Source organism: Bemisia tabaci, chromosome 4 (assembly GCF_918797505.1).
Source record: "Bemisia tabaci chromosome 4, PGI_BMITA_v3".
Lineage (NCBI taxonomy): Eukaryota > Metazoa > Arthropoda > Insecta > Hemiptera > Aleyrodidae > Bemisia > Bemisia tabaci.
Genome location: NC_092796.1, coordinates 24554535 through 24573366, shown reverse-complemented (window position 1 = coordinate 24573366; position 18832 = coordinate 24554535). Strand labels below are relative to the sequence as shown.

Here is an 18832-nt window from a genome sequence, read left to right as displayed (position 1 = left end):
TTTTCTCTCTGAAAAAACCACGCCTTTATTACCCACGTTGAATTTCTTTGTTAAAATTGGTAAGTGAGTGCTCTAGTCTCCTGACAACAGAATTGCGATCTCAAAATTGGAGAAAAATGACGAGTAGCTGAAAAAATGGAACCAATTGATGCGATTTATCGCATGCCGTTCTGACACAAAATATGGCGTCCGTCAAATCACCTTAACCGTCAATTTTATTCCAGTCTCCCCCTCCTGTTACTTTTATTCTATTTAGTTTCTCGATCGTCATTAATTTACCTTCTCGCGTCAAGTCGTTGCAAGAATGGCTGAGCCTCGCCCCGTGAAGACTGCAACGGCAAAGAAACGGCCAAGTTTCTTTCGCGCGATACGACGGTGATGCGACATTCAATGACCTAACTGCGAAACACGTATCTTCATTAAAGTGTTTCAAAATTCACACTCCTATTATATTTGTTCAAAGAGGAATACGACCAAGACGCCATATTTATAGCTTGAAACTAATTCAGAATATTCCTCCAACAGGAGGAAAAATCAAGGACGTTTTCGAGAAATTAAGTTGATCAGTTTTCAAAAAAAAAAAAACTGAGCTATGTCAGGAAGCCTAAAACGTCGTAAATGGAGAAACGTGGTTTCGCGCTTAGGCCATCAGTATTATAATCTCTCGAAAACTGTCCGAAAAAAAAACTTTAGAATTTTTTCTCTTTTTTCTTTATGTTCGGCAATCTTCTCTTGGTATTCAGCCTGAATGTTGATAGGGCGATTGTCATTGGTTGGCGTGATGTGGACGCGGCTCAATGGCGGCTACCCGGTATTGCACCCTTAGACATTTGATAAAAACCTGATAGAATCCTTGCCCATCAAAACTAACCGTTTTGGCATCTGACAAAATACCTGATTCGATTTGCCTGTGACACCTCTATAAAAACTGGACCTCTCTCCGAGCACGAATCTGCAAATCCTAAGCTACGAAACGCACACACAGAGGGCCTCAGGAGCGCTTGTGTTTGATGAAGGCAAGTTATTAAAAGCTCGACGACAAACGACGCAGAAAATGCGAGTGGTTAACACGGAGAGGTGCAATAAAACGCGGACTTTTGTCGGTTTCGCCGACCAAAGCGGGTCTCGCAAACGTCGCGGCAATCCGTACACTGAAAACTGCCGTGCTAAGGAATAACGCTGTATGAGCCTTCAGGCGTTGCCAAATCTCCTATGTTCAAACACGAATTTTCGAGGAAACTTGCGAATAGTGTCCATTCAATTTTTCAGGGCATTTAGTTCTCAATTTGATCTGAAGAGTCTGAAAATTTCAAGGAAAATTACCCATAACAGGGTGTCTAGCGTCAAGATTTTTCCGATTCTATCAGGATTTGAGGTCAATCAGGATTCAATCCCGATTTCATCTGGATTTGAGGTGAAATCGGTCGGAGAATCAGAATTCGAGAAAAGTCGGCCGTCCGAAATTCTAGATTTCTGCTTTCGCATACGCTTATACAGAACTTTTAATTTTCCTCCGCAAAAAATCAGGATTTGGAACAATTATGAAATCGGGATTTAGCAGTCAAAAATCAGGATTTCATCAAGATTTCTCAAAATGAAAAGAAAAAACTAGACACCCTGCGATAACTTCCTTCAGGATTGCATATTTTCCGAGAGGAAATTCGGCAACATTCAAAAGCTCATACGGCGTTTTTCCATAGCACGGCAGCAAAAACGCACTTACACCTTTGTTGCCGGATTGGAAAAATTTGCCTTGTACGTTCCTTTCGGTTCATTGGGAAATGTGGGATTTCATGGGACGTTCCGGCTAGCCTGGTACGTTGAAAGTGTGTTACGCAGTGATTTACGGGCGTTGGCAGAGCGTGGCGCAAACAGGGCGGGCGGCGGTGAACGTGAAAACACTCATCACCTCGTTTCGTTTCGCTAAAACAATAAACACGATTAAGAGGTGACGTTAAAATCGAAAGTTACTGCTGTCGCTAATCGAGAAGCGCCGCCCTCCAAAGCTGGAAAATGGCAGGTGCGTTCGAGTCTAAAGACACCGGTGGGGAGATAGAACTTCAAAAAAACACTTGGCCGCCATCTTGGATCCTGCACAAATTTTAAAGTGGCTCTACGGACAAAAACGACTATTCTTTCATCTAGTATGACCTCCCGAAGTGGCAATTTCCAATACAAAAATCGTCGATTTTGATCGTACCCACCGAACTAAGAGGGAAATAAGTAACTAACATGTTTCCGTTGAAAAAAAAATTAAGTTTAAACAAGGTAGGTAATAGGTTTCAAGCAAGGTGTTGTGATCAGACAGCTGATTGTTGGAATTGATAGACAGAGCGATAGGCAAGAATACGACGGGAAAAGGGAGCGATCCTGTTGGCTGAAGTTGGCGGTTGTTATAGACTAAGGGAGAAAATGAGGGACTTATAAAAATATATCTGGTGGGTTGCCCTTAGTTGGTCTATTAATTACCTCCTTTGTCCACTGCAAACACCTGCTTCCACTAATAGAATACCTCCATTTTCTTTTTCTCTCCTTTGTATATAGCTTTGTCTATCAATTTCAATAATCAGCTCGCAGAAGTTCAGTCCTATTTTAATAATTGTTTCCTGTATCCCGACATGTTTGGATGTAGCTTCAATTTCTCAGGAAATAAACGTTGAAAGTTGAAACTGCTAGAAATAGTGCCCAACATTACAAGTTTAGTTTAAAAAAATGAGCTTCAGAAAGGAAAAAAACAAATTGCAACCAAATGTTACCTATTTTGCAAGCACATCTTTGAACAGTTCTGGACTAGGAAAATAAAGCTTAATTTTTATATGTTTTCCACTTCAATTTTAACTGGGAGAACGATAGCTCTTCAAAATACTCCCCAGAATTTTCTTCTAACAAAGACATAAAGCCATATATGGTAATTTTAGAGTGTTCACCAAAGGTTCTTTTAACCTAATGTTCCATGAGGCAAACTCAATTTTATACCATATTGGTCAACTTGCTCGCTTTCATGAAGTTTCACAAAAATGGATCAAACAGGAACCGGATATCGTAGGATCAATAGGACTGCACACAAAACCAGTCAGTTTACACTCGGCAGTGCGCCTTCATTTTCGTCTGATACTGTGCAATACTGCCGTGGTGGAATAGTTGCTCAAAGCGCCTTCCAGAATATTGCTTCGACTTGACGGCGCGCGTGCAGTTACACATTAAATGCACACCTCAATTTGCGACGTTGCAAGTTTTCTACTGCCTATTTTTATGTGCGTAAACCAATGCGAACACTTTATAATCCGCCTTGATTTTTTCTGAGATAAGATGAGAAATGTTATTTTAATGTCTTTTTCAAGTCTATTTGTATGCTTTTGTCAAAAGGAGCTAAAGAAACACGAGTGAAACTATATACGTCGTAATGTTCGTCTATTTTTCCTCAGGGCAGTGAAACAAATTCAATTTTGAAACCAAGAAAATTGAATATTTTTGAAAGTTGACTTTTCTTAGTCTGTTGAACCAATCCCAACCTAAGCTCTCTGGGAACCGTCCTGTTTTGCAGAAACCCTCTAACCTTTTTAGATCTCTTTTTTTTTTTTTTTTTTTTTTTTTTTTTCTGTGAAAATGTGAGAGAATCTCGTTGCTTAGTACACCAAAGTAGTACCGGATGAACGTCGCTCCCCTTCAATTGGAGTATTAGGGGGGGGGGGGGGAGGATCCCCCATGGTAAAGTGAGGAGAGGGGCCGCACTAGGCGTGCCAATCTGGCCGGACCCCAAATCTGCGTTCAAAACACTCGACGCTTGTTAAATGGACTGAGACAAAACTAAGAACCTCAGTTGAATTTGCTTCGCGTAAGTTCTATTCGCCGGTTCCTGTATGACGGTGCCCTCCCTTGAGCCCTCCAGAGATCCCCCTCCCCCCTCATTAATAACACTCATGCCAGGGGTGCCATATTTTTGGGTAAAATTTTGTCTTTTTTTTCATCGGCTCTGAAGTATGGTGTTCGGGGCTTGGAGATTCAGGAATAGCAAGACTCATGAAGGAATGAAACATATCCGGGGAAATCATATCAGGGAATTTATTAGGGAATTGCAGGGTTGCCGGCGGTCTGGAAAACGGAGAAATTTAGGGAAAGTCAGGGAATTTGCGGCGACGGGGAAAAGTCAGAGAAAATCAGGGAATTCGTAGGAGAAGTCAAGGAATTTTCCGAGGTCCGTTTAGCAGTAGTGAGTGTAATTTCAAGGGACAAAATCAAAGTGGAAGTTTTATTGGAGGTCAGGGATTCCGAGAATTTTGGAGTCAGGGAAAAGACTGAAAAAGTCAGAGAATTTTGTGAATTATGGCAACCCTGAGATTGATACTGAAAACTGGGAATTTCTTCTCTCTCCGCTCTGAAATCATATTACTCTTAAAATTGGCGATTTGTCTTAACTCGGCTTTAAAGAATCTGACCAAAGATGAAAAAGTTGATTTTTTTTCCCCCGCAAGCTTTGGAGAAAAATCTGAATTTATGTAAGAAAATCTAGAGGAAAACATAGTGGAAATCCTTAGTTTTCATCTGGTAATTCTTCCGTGAAAATCAGGAAGAATCGGAGCGTCATTAGGAAATTGAGGTAAATGAGAATTCCGGACACCATGCTCCGAAGTTAAATTTTGGCAAATCCCTGAAAGATAGCAACCCGAGTGCATTTCAGAAAACGGCAGCAGTTCAATGGGTTCGTGTTTCTCGCTGCGCGATTTCTAATAATCTATAGATGTCTCCTGTTCCCTTTATTACAATATTTTTTGGTAGTGAATGTCAGTAGGTACTTTCACCTTTAGTGGAAATTTCCTCCTTTAAAATATTTTGTAAAAAAATAAGTATACTGCTTATTCTGTACAGAAATCAACTTGTATATAGGTCGTTCTGAAAACCGCGGCTAGTTCTCGTACGAGGAAGCAAAGAAAGGCACTAAGTGCAACCTGTTTAACCTTTAAAAGTAATTCAATAGCTTTAAGAGCGTTCAAAATTATGTAACGCACTTTTTCGACATTTTCGGCCCCTTTCCCTATGTAACACCTAACGGACCCCCTCCCCTTAGGATCCTAAAAATTGTGGGACACTGTTAAATATTTAGCTGGATCAAAGTTTGAAGTAGTTTTATAAATGTGTGATACACTGCAAACGAGAAACGCGGTTGCGGATTGCATCGTCGAAATGTTGAAGGCGCACTGTTGCCAGAGGAGAATTTTGTTGTGTTGAAACGGAGGTTGGCAGTAAGTTGAAAACTTTGACCAAATCTACTCGCGAAATTAAAGTGAAGGACTTTTTCCTCAAAATATTAGGGCCACTGCTCGGGGCGTGGCAGGCCCATCGCCGAAGGGCGGCGGAAAGGGGAGAACTACTTAGCCCTATTTATAATCCGCCGGCGGTTCCCCATTTCAAGTGAATTATTGGTCAATTTATGAAGGTGTGCGGCTGCCGTGCTCGGGATATTCTGCGTGAAATAATTGAAAAACGACTAAAAATAGCCCACCTGCGCCCATGCTCATTCAAACCTTAATTTGTCAACATTGAACGGCTCGCTTATTTCCGACATTTGCGGGCGGGAGGCGACACTAATGTATCGATGGCGGATTATGACGAGTATTTATAGGCCGATGAAACTCGGAGGTGTCCCTCGTTTTGCACACGCATCGCTCATTTCATGAACCCTTCGACAAGGCTCGAGATCCAAGGGAGAATGGGTAGTGTTCGGATACGTCCGGTGATTTTGAGGTTAGGTCATGGAGCTCTCAGGACCCAAAAGAGCAGCCGACCTGTGGAATCAAATTATCAGTTGGACGTATTTCTATCAAACAGACCTAAGCGCCATAGGGTGAGGAAGGTTGGGGGGCTTTGATTGGCGGCGGAATCGGGCGTCCGGCTTATTCCATCCTATACTCGCGATGGTTTTCCATGGCGCTTAGGTCCGTTTGACAGAACGCGCTATCCGGGATTCTAAATTCCTCAAAAGGAACTCAAATTGGCGCCTAGTTCCGTTTGATAGAAATACGTCCTATTATTAGAGACAAGAGACCCCCTATTGGACTCGTGGTGGCAGGTGGAAACTTATACTTTCGGGGTATCAACACCTCCTCGTGGACAATTATGAGGGAGCAACTGTTATCACCCATGTTTTCCGCTGTTGACCTACCCACTAGGTGGATGATGAGCTTCTAGTGACGTAATGACCCTAACTTGCTTCTTTCTTTTTTTAGGGGAAAACTGTACTGACTCAGAGTCTTAAACCACCAGACAGCATTGCTCTTTTGATTTTTTCACTCCGACAATGATGAATGTAATCAATTTTACTTTTTCCCATTTTTTATGCAGTGAAGTGGACACAACGGTCCGTGAAACGCCCAGCGGTGACTATGACGTGACTTTCAAGCCCACTAAAGAGGGAGACTACACCCTTAACTTGAAGTATGGCGGACAAACCATCCCAGAAGGATTCACCACGTTCAATGTAAGTCTCCATTCTATGTTGATTATTCATTTATTTTATTGGCTTAATCTTTGCCGCAGCAGCGTATGTCCCTTCAAAAACACCAATCGTGTCGCGGAATGGAAAGAACCGGCGCGGCGTGCTGCACAATACATGGATTGATCGCAGCGAACACCTTAATAATCGATTCTTTACCATAGCTTCAAATGGGGAAATTGGATAATCGATCATTCTCGCCTCGCCACTGAGAAGAACGTGCCGCTGAGGTCGCGTAATGGAAATGAGGTGATCGAGCCATTGCCATCCATGCCATGCCTTTGCAACTACTCAGACTCGAAGGATGTCCGTGTTGCCTTCTCGAAAAAATGAAGGCCGCAAACAGTGAGTGTTTCCGACTATCAACCATGCAACACGAAATGTTGAGTATTTCCGGGTATTCCGTCAACCTTACTTTTCTTAAAAGACAACGATTTTTTGGGGGATCAGGAGACATTACCTATTGCATCCGTAAAACTTTGTTTGTCCCATTTTGGAATGAGACATTTTTTTGGCCATTATCGCTACATTTGAAGCCTTACTGCAAGAAGAATGTCGCGCGCGTCGCTTTTGTTGGGCCGATAATGGGGTTTGAGATCAGCGGGCTGATTGTTGGAATCGATAGACAAAGCTATAGACAAAGAAGACAAAAGGGATGTGGAAGGATCCTATTGGTGGGAGCGGGTGGTTCCACTGGACAAAGGAGCGGAGGTAGTTGACTAACGAATGGCATCCCACGAGAGACCGCCAAGGCTAGTACATTATTTTATACGTCAGCCTGTAGGAACTACCCAGTGCAACCAATAGGATCGCTTTATACTCCCTGTGTCTTCTTTCTCCATTGCTTCGTCTATCAGTGTCAACTATCAACCTGCAGGAAGAAAAGTTCTGTGGAGTTTCCAAAATGCGTCCATTTTGAAGCGGGACACCACACACCGAAATGACAGCGACCCCCCGGACTTTTCCTCTTCCTGCACGACTAGTTGAAGAATGAAGATGATTTGCGATTTGACCATTGATTCTCATGTGAAAGTTCGCGAGAAACACGATGGTGACACTGGTTTTCTCTGAAATCATCTCCCAAGCTCAAAAAAAGCTCTCAAAGTGAGACCAAAATGGAGGGGATATCCCACCCTTCCCTAAGAGTCCATCTCTACGTCAAATCAAACTCTCCATGCAAAGATAGGGAGCAAATACATTAGCAGGGTTGCCGTGTTTTCAGTTTTGGAGTCCCCAAATGAAGTGGCAGCCCTGTCAATGTATTTGTTCCCTATCTTTGCATGGAGATTTTGTTTTGATGTAGAGGTGGAATCTTAGGGTAGGGTGGGATATCCCCACCATGTTGGCCTCAACTTGAGAGCTTTTTTTGAACGTGGGAGATAATTTCAGAGAAAACCAGTGGCACCATCGTGTTTCTCGCGAACTTTTACATAAGAATCAATGGACAAATCTCAAATCCCTCACACATGGAACATCTCCATTGTCGCGCTACCGGCGTCATTTTGTTTTCCTCGGTGGACGTGTATTTACAGGAGGGGCATTCATCAGCGAGAACGGCCGAGGAGAGAACGTGCCGGTGAAGGAGTGTGTGCAAACATTGTGACTCGGGGGAGTTATCGCACCTCGCGCCCGGTGTGGATTGAAATACGCCCCGGATCGCGGATTCGCGGGGCGCCGTTGGCAAGGCGCTCGCACTCCTGTCACCGACGCTCAAAGCTGAGACGCGTCGCGACGCCGCCGGGCTCGACGCGAGAGTCGTTGACACAAAATCCGCGGCGTCTACCAACAAACGCGCCCTAGTCAAATGTTGCTTCCCATTATGCCGTGCTGAGGAAGAACGCCGTACGAACCTTCAGGCGTTGCCTAATTTCCTTTGATAAACCACGAATTTCCTGGTAAACTTATGAATATTTTCCTTCCAATTTTTCAGATAATTTTCTTCGCAATAGACCACTAGACAAGGTACGAATTTCAGCATTCTGATACTTCTTTCGCAACTAAAATTTCACGTAGAACACGATGCGCTCAACAAAAATTACCGGAATCAACTCCTTACGAAGATGTTTAATGATTCTTGATGCGTGAATTCAAACCACCCGCTCATGAAAACTCAATGCTTTACGTGATTCACATCGTGCGCTAAACGTTATCATGACAGTCTCTGCGATATAAAAATCTGGCAACCTTAACTTTGACGCTTTGGCTCAGCTATAGCAAATTGCTAATGGTTTGAAAAACACATGGTGGGAAATGAACATTGCTCGATTGAGAAGCTTGCTGAAACCGTTGTTAGTGCGCGATTTGACTCACGTAGAGTTTTGAGTTTTTTGTCAGCGGGCAGTTCAAATTCCTTGTAACCAATGTGAGATAAAAACGTTAACATCTTCGTTAAGAGTTGGTTTCAGTAATTTTCGTTGTGTGAATCGTGTTTTGCGTGAAATTCTGGTTAAGAAACATGTATCAGATTGCTTAAATTTGTACCTTGTCTAGTGGTCTATTATTTAACATGAAGTTCCTGAAAATTTCAAGGAAAAATATTCATAACTTTTCTTAAAAATAAACATTTTACTGAAGGAAATTTGGCAACTCTCGAATTTTCATGCGGTGTTCTTCCCTAGCACGTTAGTATAAGATAGACGCATGATAAATACCTGATGAAACCTTGACTGAGTTGCATACTGAAACAAAATCCGCGGAATTAACTTCAACTTTGTTTTTCTTCGACTTTGTTACTACGCAACGTCGCACAAGGGATCGAGTCAATAGGGAAGGTCGGACAAAAGTAGGAAACTTTAAACGCTTAAAACTCCGTTTACACCTAAATTTGAGGTCTAATAGAGGTTCCATTGATTTCCTCGTGAAAGCTTGAAGAAACACCCCTATAAATTTACAATGTGACAAAATAAACATCAAAATTTGCAGTTTTAGTAAAAAATTTCATGTCCAACATCTCTAATTGACTCTACCTATTTTCCCAGCTTACGCTTATGTCACGCGATAACTTTTTTAAAATTTTATTTAACTATTTCGTGGCATTTTATGACACCCTGTGTCCACCAAAAAGTTTCAAGAAATTTCATGAAACGTAATGAAATCTTGTGTCTTTACTCACAGCCGACTTAAAATAACACGACGCTTGCGAGTCACTTGGCAGTTGTGCCGTGAGCGTTAAGAAAACGAGTGCGCCTTCAATTTTTGAATATGCAACGCGGACATCCATCGAGCACGAATAGTTGTATGCTAGCGCCTTACACTTATTCGTAAATGCATGAAGCGCACATTTCCGCGAATGGACTGGAAAGGTTCACCGCGAGAAGTGTGCTTAGCGAAAGCTTGCGAAATGAACAATGCGTTACCCTTTTCATTAATGTCACTTTTGCATTTTGTGTAAACACCCCTCCCCCCTCCTCGCGGTCTAATAAGTTTTCTCGACCGTCAAAACCAATTTTTGAAAAATGATACTGAAGAATTTGATCTTTAGGGGGAAAAATTGATTTCAAGAATCGATTACTGTTTGTTATTTTTGTTGATGAAAATCCGCGGTAGAGACATTTTAAGGTGGGGAATTTTTACTTTAAACCTGTTGATGCCTTTTCTAATCATTACAATGCTAATAGTATTATCGCGTCTCAGATCTTAGTGGTAGAAAAGATCAAAGAAGCAATGAAAAGAGTGTGAAGAACACAGGACATGTGTCATTCAATAATTTTTTAGTTTCACACCAAGCTATTCCAAATTTTTCTTGTGCAGTTTTGTTGTTAGGCAAAATGTTTCTACGGATCTGGGTGTTTCCTTGGAAATTTTAAAACCACCTAGTGCGACATTTCGCCCCCTCACACAAAAAAAAAAACAAAAAAACAAAAAAAAAAAATGAAAGAGTGTGGAAATCAGGAAGGATTGCAATCGAAAAATATATGTAAAAGGAAAGTTAAGAAGTCACGCGTTAATTAAAAGCCCTCTTCGCTACGAGCCTGACAGCCAGTCCAGTGGTTCGTCTCTTGCAAGGTTGTCTGTCCGCATGACACAAACGTCAATCACACGGTTTCCCTTCGCTGAGAAACCGCTTAAAAATCACCACTCGGCGACAGCGGCGGACCACGGAGACCCACGTCCACCACATTCCGAAATTTATCCCCAGCGACAGCAATTAATTTATTTTTAAATCCGCCGCCATGCCGCCCCCTCCCCCTCACGGCAGGTGTCCCAAAAACGAGCATATCCCCTCAAACCCAGGATCCACGCCCGAACCAGACCAGTGCCAGGTTAAGGACCCTAATCCCTGAACTCCAGACTCAAGTTTAGAGAAAAACAATTTTTTATTCGGAAAAAAAAGAAAAATAGAAAAATTGCTGAAAGCGAGCGACGGGAGCTCCGCCCACCGCGCCCGAAACAGTGGCTGCATTGTTCTGGGCAGGCTGATCCCAGACGGTTCAGTTTCGCAAAATTTGTCGGCAGAAGAGTGATTTCACGCGCGGCGCGCTGCGGGCACAATTCGGTCGATTCGAAATCGTGCTTTGGATTTTTGTTTTTTTTTGGTGAAAGTGCGTGTGTTGCCCCCTGCTTTTTATTTTTCGCGGTATAAATAAAATCCCTCCCGTCCCGTTAAGTGCGCCTTCCGGTATCTATTTCGGGCTGTGGTGACCATCTTCGTGCGGATCTGCGGTACGTCGTGTTCGTTTTCTGGTTTTTTCGAATTCCTGTCGCTTGCTGTCGAGCGACGCTTGTCTTTTTTCCTCCCCCCCCTCCCGTATTTTTCTTCTTTTTCTTTTTACTTTCAACGCCCCCTCCTCGAGCTTCCCAATGCTAGGTCATTGGTATACGTTTTCCGCTTACGCTCTTTTCCTTGTCGCTCTGCTTATGTTTCCGTGCTTTGGCACGCGTGTGAGCGCGATCCGAGGAAAATATTCGACTCGTTTCATTTCCAAATCTGATGAATCGACCGATTTTTCATGAGATCCTTAACGACCGAGCTCAAATTCGGCAGCAGATATGTTTTAACATGCCGTAACATGCATTTACAATTTACATGCTCTGTACCAGAACCTCACTGCTGCACCAAGATGCGTTGGGTTCAATGCAAATGTGAGATTTAAATCCTAAGGCAGAAGCTGCCGAGCTAAAATTTGGCAGGTGTCTTTGAACATTCCCTTTCAGGAATTATACATGCTTTTCTTTTCCATTACACGGAGAAAAAAACCTCGTGCGTGGGACCCGAAGTTTAGGTCGTATGGATCTCTGAAGTTTTCGGATTGAGCATCTGAACACTTTAGGTCTAGCTGTCGAGGTTCGGATCACACATCTGAAACTTCATCTGAAACTACAACTGTTTTTCTGAAGTACTACAGATGTGAGAACCGAAGTTTTTCGGATGTGAAAACCGAAGTACTTCAGATGTAAGAACTGAAGTTTCAGATGTGTGATCCAAACCTCAGCAGCTGGACCTAAAGTGTTCACATGCTCAATCCGAAAACTTCAGAGATCCTTATGACCTAAACTTCGGGTCCCACGAAGTTTTTTTCTCCGTGTAGAACTTTGCCGTTGCACCAAGATGTGTACGTTTGTGGAATTCAGTCGTTTTCATAAAATAAATTAGTGCCTCGTTTGCACCGTCCAGAAAAAGGTACCTGTATGCGTGCATTCTGTTCGTCGTTTTGTTCTTTTTCATTTTTTATCATGGATTATCGTAATTTGAGGCCTCTGGATAAGTCTCAGAGGCCTTAAGGGGGGGGGGGGGGCACGTGTAGTTTATGAGTGCACTTTAGAAGGTATTCAGCGACCTGCCTATAGAATTCTATATACTAGTGGCAATGCGTTCAGATGACGCATTGGCTCAACAACAAGATGGCGGATAGAGGCTTCACATATTTAGAATAGATTTATCTGTTATATCTATCAATATGTTTTATCCGATATCAAAGAGGGGAGGACTTTAATTGTATTTCTATAATTTATTTTTTATACGGTAGTGTAGTTTTCTCAAAATTGATAGTTGACATTTTGGTGAGGCGAGTTCTTTCACTCAGCGTTGCTCATCTCCTTCGGGAAACTTATAAACGCGCCTTCATAGGAAACAACCGAGAGCTTTCCCGCTTGTTTTTCTTTTTTTTCTTAAAATAAAAAACAAAACAAAAAAAATGCGTAGATCATTTTGCTGAACGACGTCCACCTATGGATGTAATCAATCACTGAAAAAACCCTTTTCTAACTATATTTCAGTACCTAATTTTGTTTTACTGAAAATTTGAATAGAACTTTTCCTGCAATACATTCCAAGCTCGTCTCATACGGTGGTTATCAAATTATTCCATGAATTCACTCCTTGGAGTAATGTTCGTCAGAATAATTCCTAATAACGAAGCAACGTCAACCATATATTTCGGCATCATTTTTATTTATATTTTAAAGTCATGTTACCGCCCTCATATTTAAATCTATCCCAGAAAATGTTACTCATAATGATATTATCATGAAATTACATAATCCGACGTTTAGGCTGTTCGGCCATCTGATCAGGCTGAAAGGTGTTTAACGAGTGCGTTTCTTTTACCCTCTCCCCCAATGAACATTTTTTCAGAACTTCTCAAGATTACTTTCAGTTGCGTCACTTTCAAAATGTGTTACGTCTCCACGTATGTAAGCTACGAATTTTGTGCTCAAAATGTAGCCAGTAGTTAACCGTCAAATATATGTCTCCAAAAACTGTAGGGAAGTTAAACTGAAACATTTTATTTTCATCTCTCTGGCATCCAGTCAATTTTTTTTCAGACACACTAGTTGACTCTTATCTATGAATTATTAAAAAAAAAGCAATCCCATTTTTCTGTTAGATGTTAGCTGATGATCTCATGACTGTTACGTTCCTCCTACTCTAATTGCCGAATGAGTTTTATGGTTTGCACAAGATTCGACAATGGCTTTAGGTTCGTCGCAAAAACAGCTCATTACTTGAAGAGCTTTTCATCATTATCTCATCTCAAAGCGTGCATCGGAGCAAATGCCAAAACATTCTTCCTCGGAACTCATACTCTGTCACATTTGTTGGCATCCATCTGCACGCAGACCCGTTAAATCTGACGAGACTAATGAATTCAGACGATCAAACTTTGTCGCGGTCAGTAATTATTCGATTTCCCCGCCCTATACTGTTTAGAACGTGTTACCTGGAAATCAGGGACCTGGAACGTGGTTGTGTTAGAATTGATCAGTTACAGACGAGGTAAGGGCTATAGTTGGTTATGCAAAGAAATTATAAGTTCTTTCCTTAATTTTTATCGGAAAATTTTCATCTCAATAAAATTTTTGGAAATCAGCCTCCGCCATGTACAAAATTAATACTTGCAACCAGCTCCGTGCGTGCAAAAAGTAGATTTTAATGTTAGTTATATTCTTGAACTATAATTCAACGGTAATCCATGTCAATCTCTTTCATCAGTCTTGAAGCTGTTTTTATTTTTTAATTTTGAGCGTTCACCACGTTAGTAGTGTACACTCTTTCCCGTCGTTTTGCATCGGGTATGTTACTAATGTATCCATTGGTAAAGGCCCGCACTGCTCCATGGGAATCGGTCATTTTTCGTGGCGGGAAGCAATACCTATTTTCTCAATTTTTTTATGTACCATTTCTACTTTTTTTCTCCTATTGTGTCCACTTTATGTAATGCCTGTAGGCTCGTCTTTGAGAAATTAATATCTTTACGTTTTAAAACTTTGTACGTACTTTTATTTAATGACTCTTTCAAGGATCGTTCGAATTTTTAGTCGTCGGAGATCTAAAAAAATTGTGGGGTACAAAGTACCCCTTCACTAATGACCCCTATATTTTACTACTAATTTTGTAATTCTTAGACGGTCAATCTCCCAAATCTTACTTTATTAGAAGAGAAAAAGTCAACATTATTCCTTGAAGTTTTCACAGAACTTTCTGTGCACACGGAAGAAAAATCACAGCAGCTTTTAAGGATTCTCATTGTGTAGTTTACCATCTACAAAATGAAGTATGACAGGAAGTCTGCAACGTTGCAAACTGAGATACTCGGTTTTGTAGTTTCTCATCTGAGACATATTCTCGTTATGCAATCTTGTGTCTTTACTCACAGCTGACTTAAAATAACACGACGCTTGCGAGTCACTTGGCAGTTGTGCCGTGAGCGTGAAGAAAACTAGTGCGCCTTCAATTTTTGAATATGCAACGCGGACATCCCTCGAGCACGAATAGTTGTATGCTGGCGCCTTACACTTATTCGTAAATGCATGAAGCGCACATTCCCGTAAATGGACTTGAAAGGTTCATCGCGAGAAGTGTGCTTAGCGAAAGCTTGCGAAATGAACAATCTCATTGACATATCTCTGAAATTCCGACCGATATAAAAACTGCATTCATAGCTGTCAATTCGTAGATTTTGTCAGTTCAATTCAGCTGCGGGTAAAGGATCTACACGCTGAAAAAAATATACGCACTCACGCTTTATGAAATATGGGCCAGAGCCACATACAGACTGTGAAAATTTGATGCCGACCTAACACTAGAGCTGAGGTCCATTTTAGTGTGGACAAATATTACATGAGAAGAGTATGGATTCTGAGTCCAAACCGCATGGACCCAGCATCCATACCGTATGAACAGTGAGTTCATACACCTGCAGGGTGTCTAGCATCAGGATTTTCCCGATTCTATCAGGATTATAGGAAAAATCGGTCGTAAAATCAGGATTTGGAAAAATTATGAAATCAGGATTTAGCAGTCAAAAATCAGGATTTCCCAAAATAAAAAAAAAAAAACTAGACACCCTGACCTGCTTTTCCTTACACGACTTGCTTACGGCACATCTCTGCTCTAGTCGTGAAAGCCAGACCGTATGCACATGCACAAGCAGCTCATACCTTAGACTTTCCAAGCAGTGCGGACTCTAATCACATAACCATTTATTTAAGTGCACTTTTGTCGTTTAATGAGGCAGCTAGAAAGATTGATGACAAAAGGAATCCGTAAATCGAAGAAGAAAAGCCTTCGGACATCTCGAGTGAGCTATGCGATCGGCTCCTCATAAAGCTGGCACTCGTTCACCTGCCCACGAAATTTACGGCCAATTAATTGAACTCAAAACAAACAACGGGACCGACAATGTAAACACCTATCTCTTACAACCTAACAACAACATTCATGAGAGAGGAGAGGAGAGGGAGCACAAACAACGAATGAAGAGGAATAAACAAACCAGGGGGAGTGCAGGAAAAAGATCCGTAATAAACCAATTTTCAGATGGCTCGTTATTTTACTAAGTCTACTGAGCTCACTGGACAGCGTTGTCTTTTTATCCGGATTAAGATATTGACACTTATTTTAGTTGGTACGGGTTTTTTTTTTTGGGGGGGGGGGAGAAGGAGGGAGGATGTATATTACCCGCACAGCCTACCTACTTTATTCTAACAACATATGGCATTCTTTTTTCGTAAATTCGAAAGTGGGGGGGGGGGTCTACCGTTTCTACAGCCCCCCCCAATTTTTAGGAGTGTTTCCCCCTTAATTTTGCAGCATAACATTTTTAATTTGCGGTCCAAAATTAGCACAGAATTATGATATAATTTTTCTCTTCAAATTCAAAGTGGGGGGGGGGGGGGGCTGTGGAAATGGACCCCAAATACCATAGTCATTATTCTATTCGAATCCAGCCGAAAACCTTTTTCCGTTCTAAAACGTGAAGGAGATAGATCGTGAACTATAGGACTTCAAAATTACACTGCACTCCAAACTCCAATTGCGTGCGTTTTTGAACGTAATCAATGTTTTGAGTCTTTTGAATCGTTCAGCATGTACTATTTTGTAAGCACCGCGTGAATAGTATCTTGCCATAGAGGGGTCACTTTTTCAAGTCTTTCAGATAAATTGTCATAGTGTTTTAAAAAATGAAAATACATATGATATCATTACTACAACCTCTCTGACTCCCCAATCTCTCACTGGAAAAAAAAAACACATTGGATCTAGAGTCCAGACTCTTGAAAACATCGACAAGAAAAAGGACTCTTGATTCAATCAGATTTTAAGCTTAAATCAAAAGGAAATCCGCTCAAATTAAGAGGCTTGGTTCTTGATTTAAGCTTAAATCTGATTGAATCAAGAGTATTTTTTCTTGTCGATGTTTTTACGAGTCTGGACTCTAGATCCAATGTGTTTTTTTTCTAGTGTTCATTTTTTGTCACAGTTCATTCTACCATTCTATTGGGCCAATTTCCATTCTTTTTATCGCTATCGACCAGTGATAGGAGATGGTAGCAGTGGCGTGGCGTGCTTTGCCATATATCGATTGATCTGCCATTTAAAACTATGGGAAAGAACCGATAGGTAGGGTGTTCGCAACGAACACCTTAATAATCGATTCCTTACCATAGCTTCACAAAGGGAAATATCGATAATCGACCATTCACGCCTCGCAACTGGTTTGTAAATAGAGCCTGCTTATTGATGTGCATTAACTCACGTGGTCTCGCAAAGCGGGCCTAAAAAGGCGCGAAGCACCATGTGGGAGTTGGGCTGCGTGGCGACCAGGGGGCGTAACTCGCTAACGTAAAAAGTAAATCGTTATTTCAAAGGTGATCAACAAATTCTAAAATGTTCCGATCCTGTGGTTGCGTTGGCCAAGATCGGCAACGCTTTTCAGAGCCAGCTTTGGCACGCTAAAATGTCTTTTCGCTCAGTTTTGAAGAGGAAGGGGGGATATTACATGTTTGCGGAATCTTAATTTGTAAGCTAGGAATCGTACAAACTGCTCGAGACGTTGAAAAAGGAGGAAGTGGTGGCCAGAAAACAGCCGCGTTTGCCGCGCGCCAAGCGGCAAAAAAGAATAAAATGCCAACGGTGTTGTCGAATGTAGACGGAAACTTTCAATTCATCCGACCCCCCCCCCCCCCCTTCTTCAAATGTTTCTATCCCTCCACTATTCTGATAGTTCCCGTTTAAATCGAAGACAAGAAGAAGGAAGTTAAAAAAAAAATTAATTAATAAATTAAAAAAAAAGTACCACGGTGTGGCTGAGATATGTCGGTCGGCATCGAATGTAAGAGCAATTAACGTTATTATTATAACAACCTGAAATCACAGACCGTTGTTTTGCCTAGTACGATTTGACAACCTCATGTTTGCTCAAGTGATATTACTGACCAATACAATCGTAACAACAATACGTAACCAGATCTTTACATCGGTTTCATACAACAAAAAGATCGTAGGCGAACAGTTAAAATAATGAGGTATTTTTTGACGGAATGCTTAGGCAGGGCAAATAGTCAACTACTCTTTTCTACATTGATTTTCTGAGTCTGTGAAACTTATGTATACATATAGGCATAGGATGAGTAATTTACTGAGGCGGTCGCTGAAAAAAAGGCGTATTTGCGAAGGGCCGTCCTCGCCCCATTCTGCGTTTCGAACCCATGGTGTTCGGGACCATCCCCTCTAGCAATATCACGGCGATTTTTGAAGTCCAGAGCTTCAAATATCGAAGCATCAAACAAATTTTGCAAAATACGAGTTCTTTCATCTCAACGCAGGGTATCTACAGGTCCCAAAAGTTCCGAAAGCCCTGAAAAAGTCCGGAATTTGCATGACCGGTCCCAAAGTCACGAATAAGTCCGAAAATGTAACTCGAGGTCCCGAAAAATTTAAAAATTCACGGTTTTCGCGAGTACAAGTGCAGTTATCACGTAGAAAAGTGTCCCCGATTATACATACATATCATGGATTCCTTTAGCCATCAGCAATTTTCATGAGGATGGACTCGATTTTTATTAAAATTAGCAGTAAGCGTAGACCCTGACTTGGCAAAAATACTCCGAGGGTCCAAAAAAAGTTCTGGAAAGGTCCTGAAATTGGTTTTCAAAAACCTGTAGACACCCTGCAACGGTGCTCATATTCTTCGGGGAACTTAAGAATTACACCGACGTAGAAAAAAATTGCATCTCTAATACGAAAGTATGAGCTTTCCCGCTTGTTTTTCCCCTCCAACATTTTCTCTTAATTCACGTAGATGTTCCCGTAAAAATCGGCAGCAACGCCCTGCAATTGAGTGCGCCTAATTATCCCCCTCATTTGTAAGACGGAAAACAATGTTGATGCGAGCTGCTCATCTTGTGATGCTTTTATACGCGATTCTTGCATCAGTCGCGTTTTCGTGCAATTGTCCGTTCCGCCCGGTGGCTCCCGTGTCTCTTCGCTCAATTGCAACCACTCCCCGTGCGCCCATTGTTCCAATTTATCAGCGGCGCCTCGAAAACGATTGTGACAGTATCTTTTCGGTATGCCCCGTGGAGTGGCGCAAAAATTAGAATTGTGTCTGGGTCGGGGCA

The 18832-nt window shown here is 41.7% G+C and overlaps 1 protein-coding gene across 1 annotated transcript in view; it reads left to right on the top strand.

Moving 5' to 3' along the window:
* The window catches only part of LOC109038974 (filamin A protein cher), a 156490-nt gene that overhangs the window by 84357 nt on the left and 53301 nt on the right, over window positions 1-18832 (top strand). Inside the window, 1 exon segment of the mRNA XM_072299536.1 lies at window positions 6340-6475. Within this exon segment, the coding sequence (XP_072155637.1) occupies window positions 6340-6475 (136 nt within the window).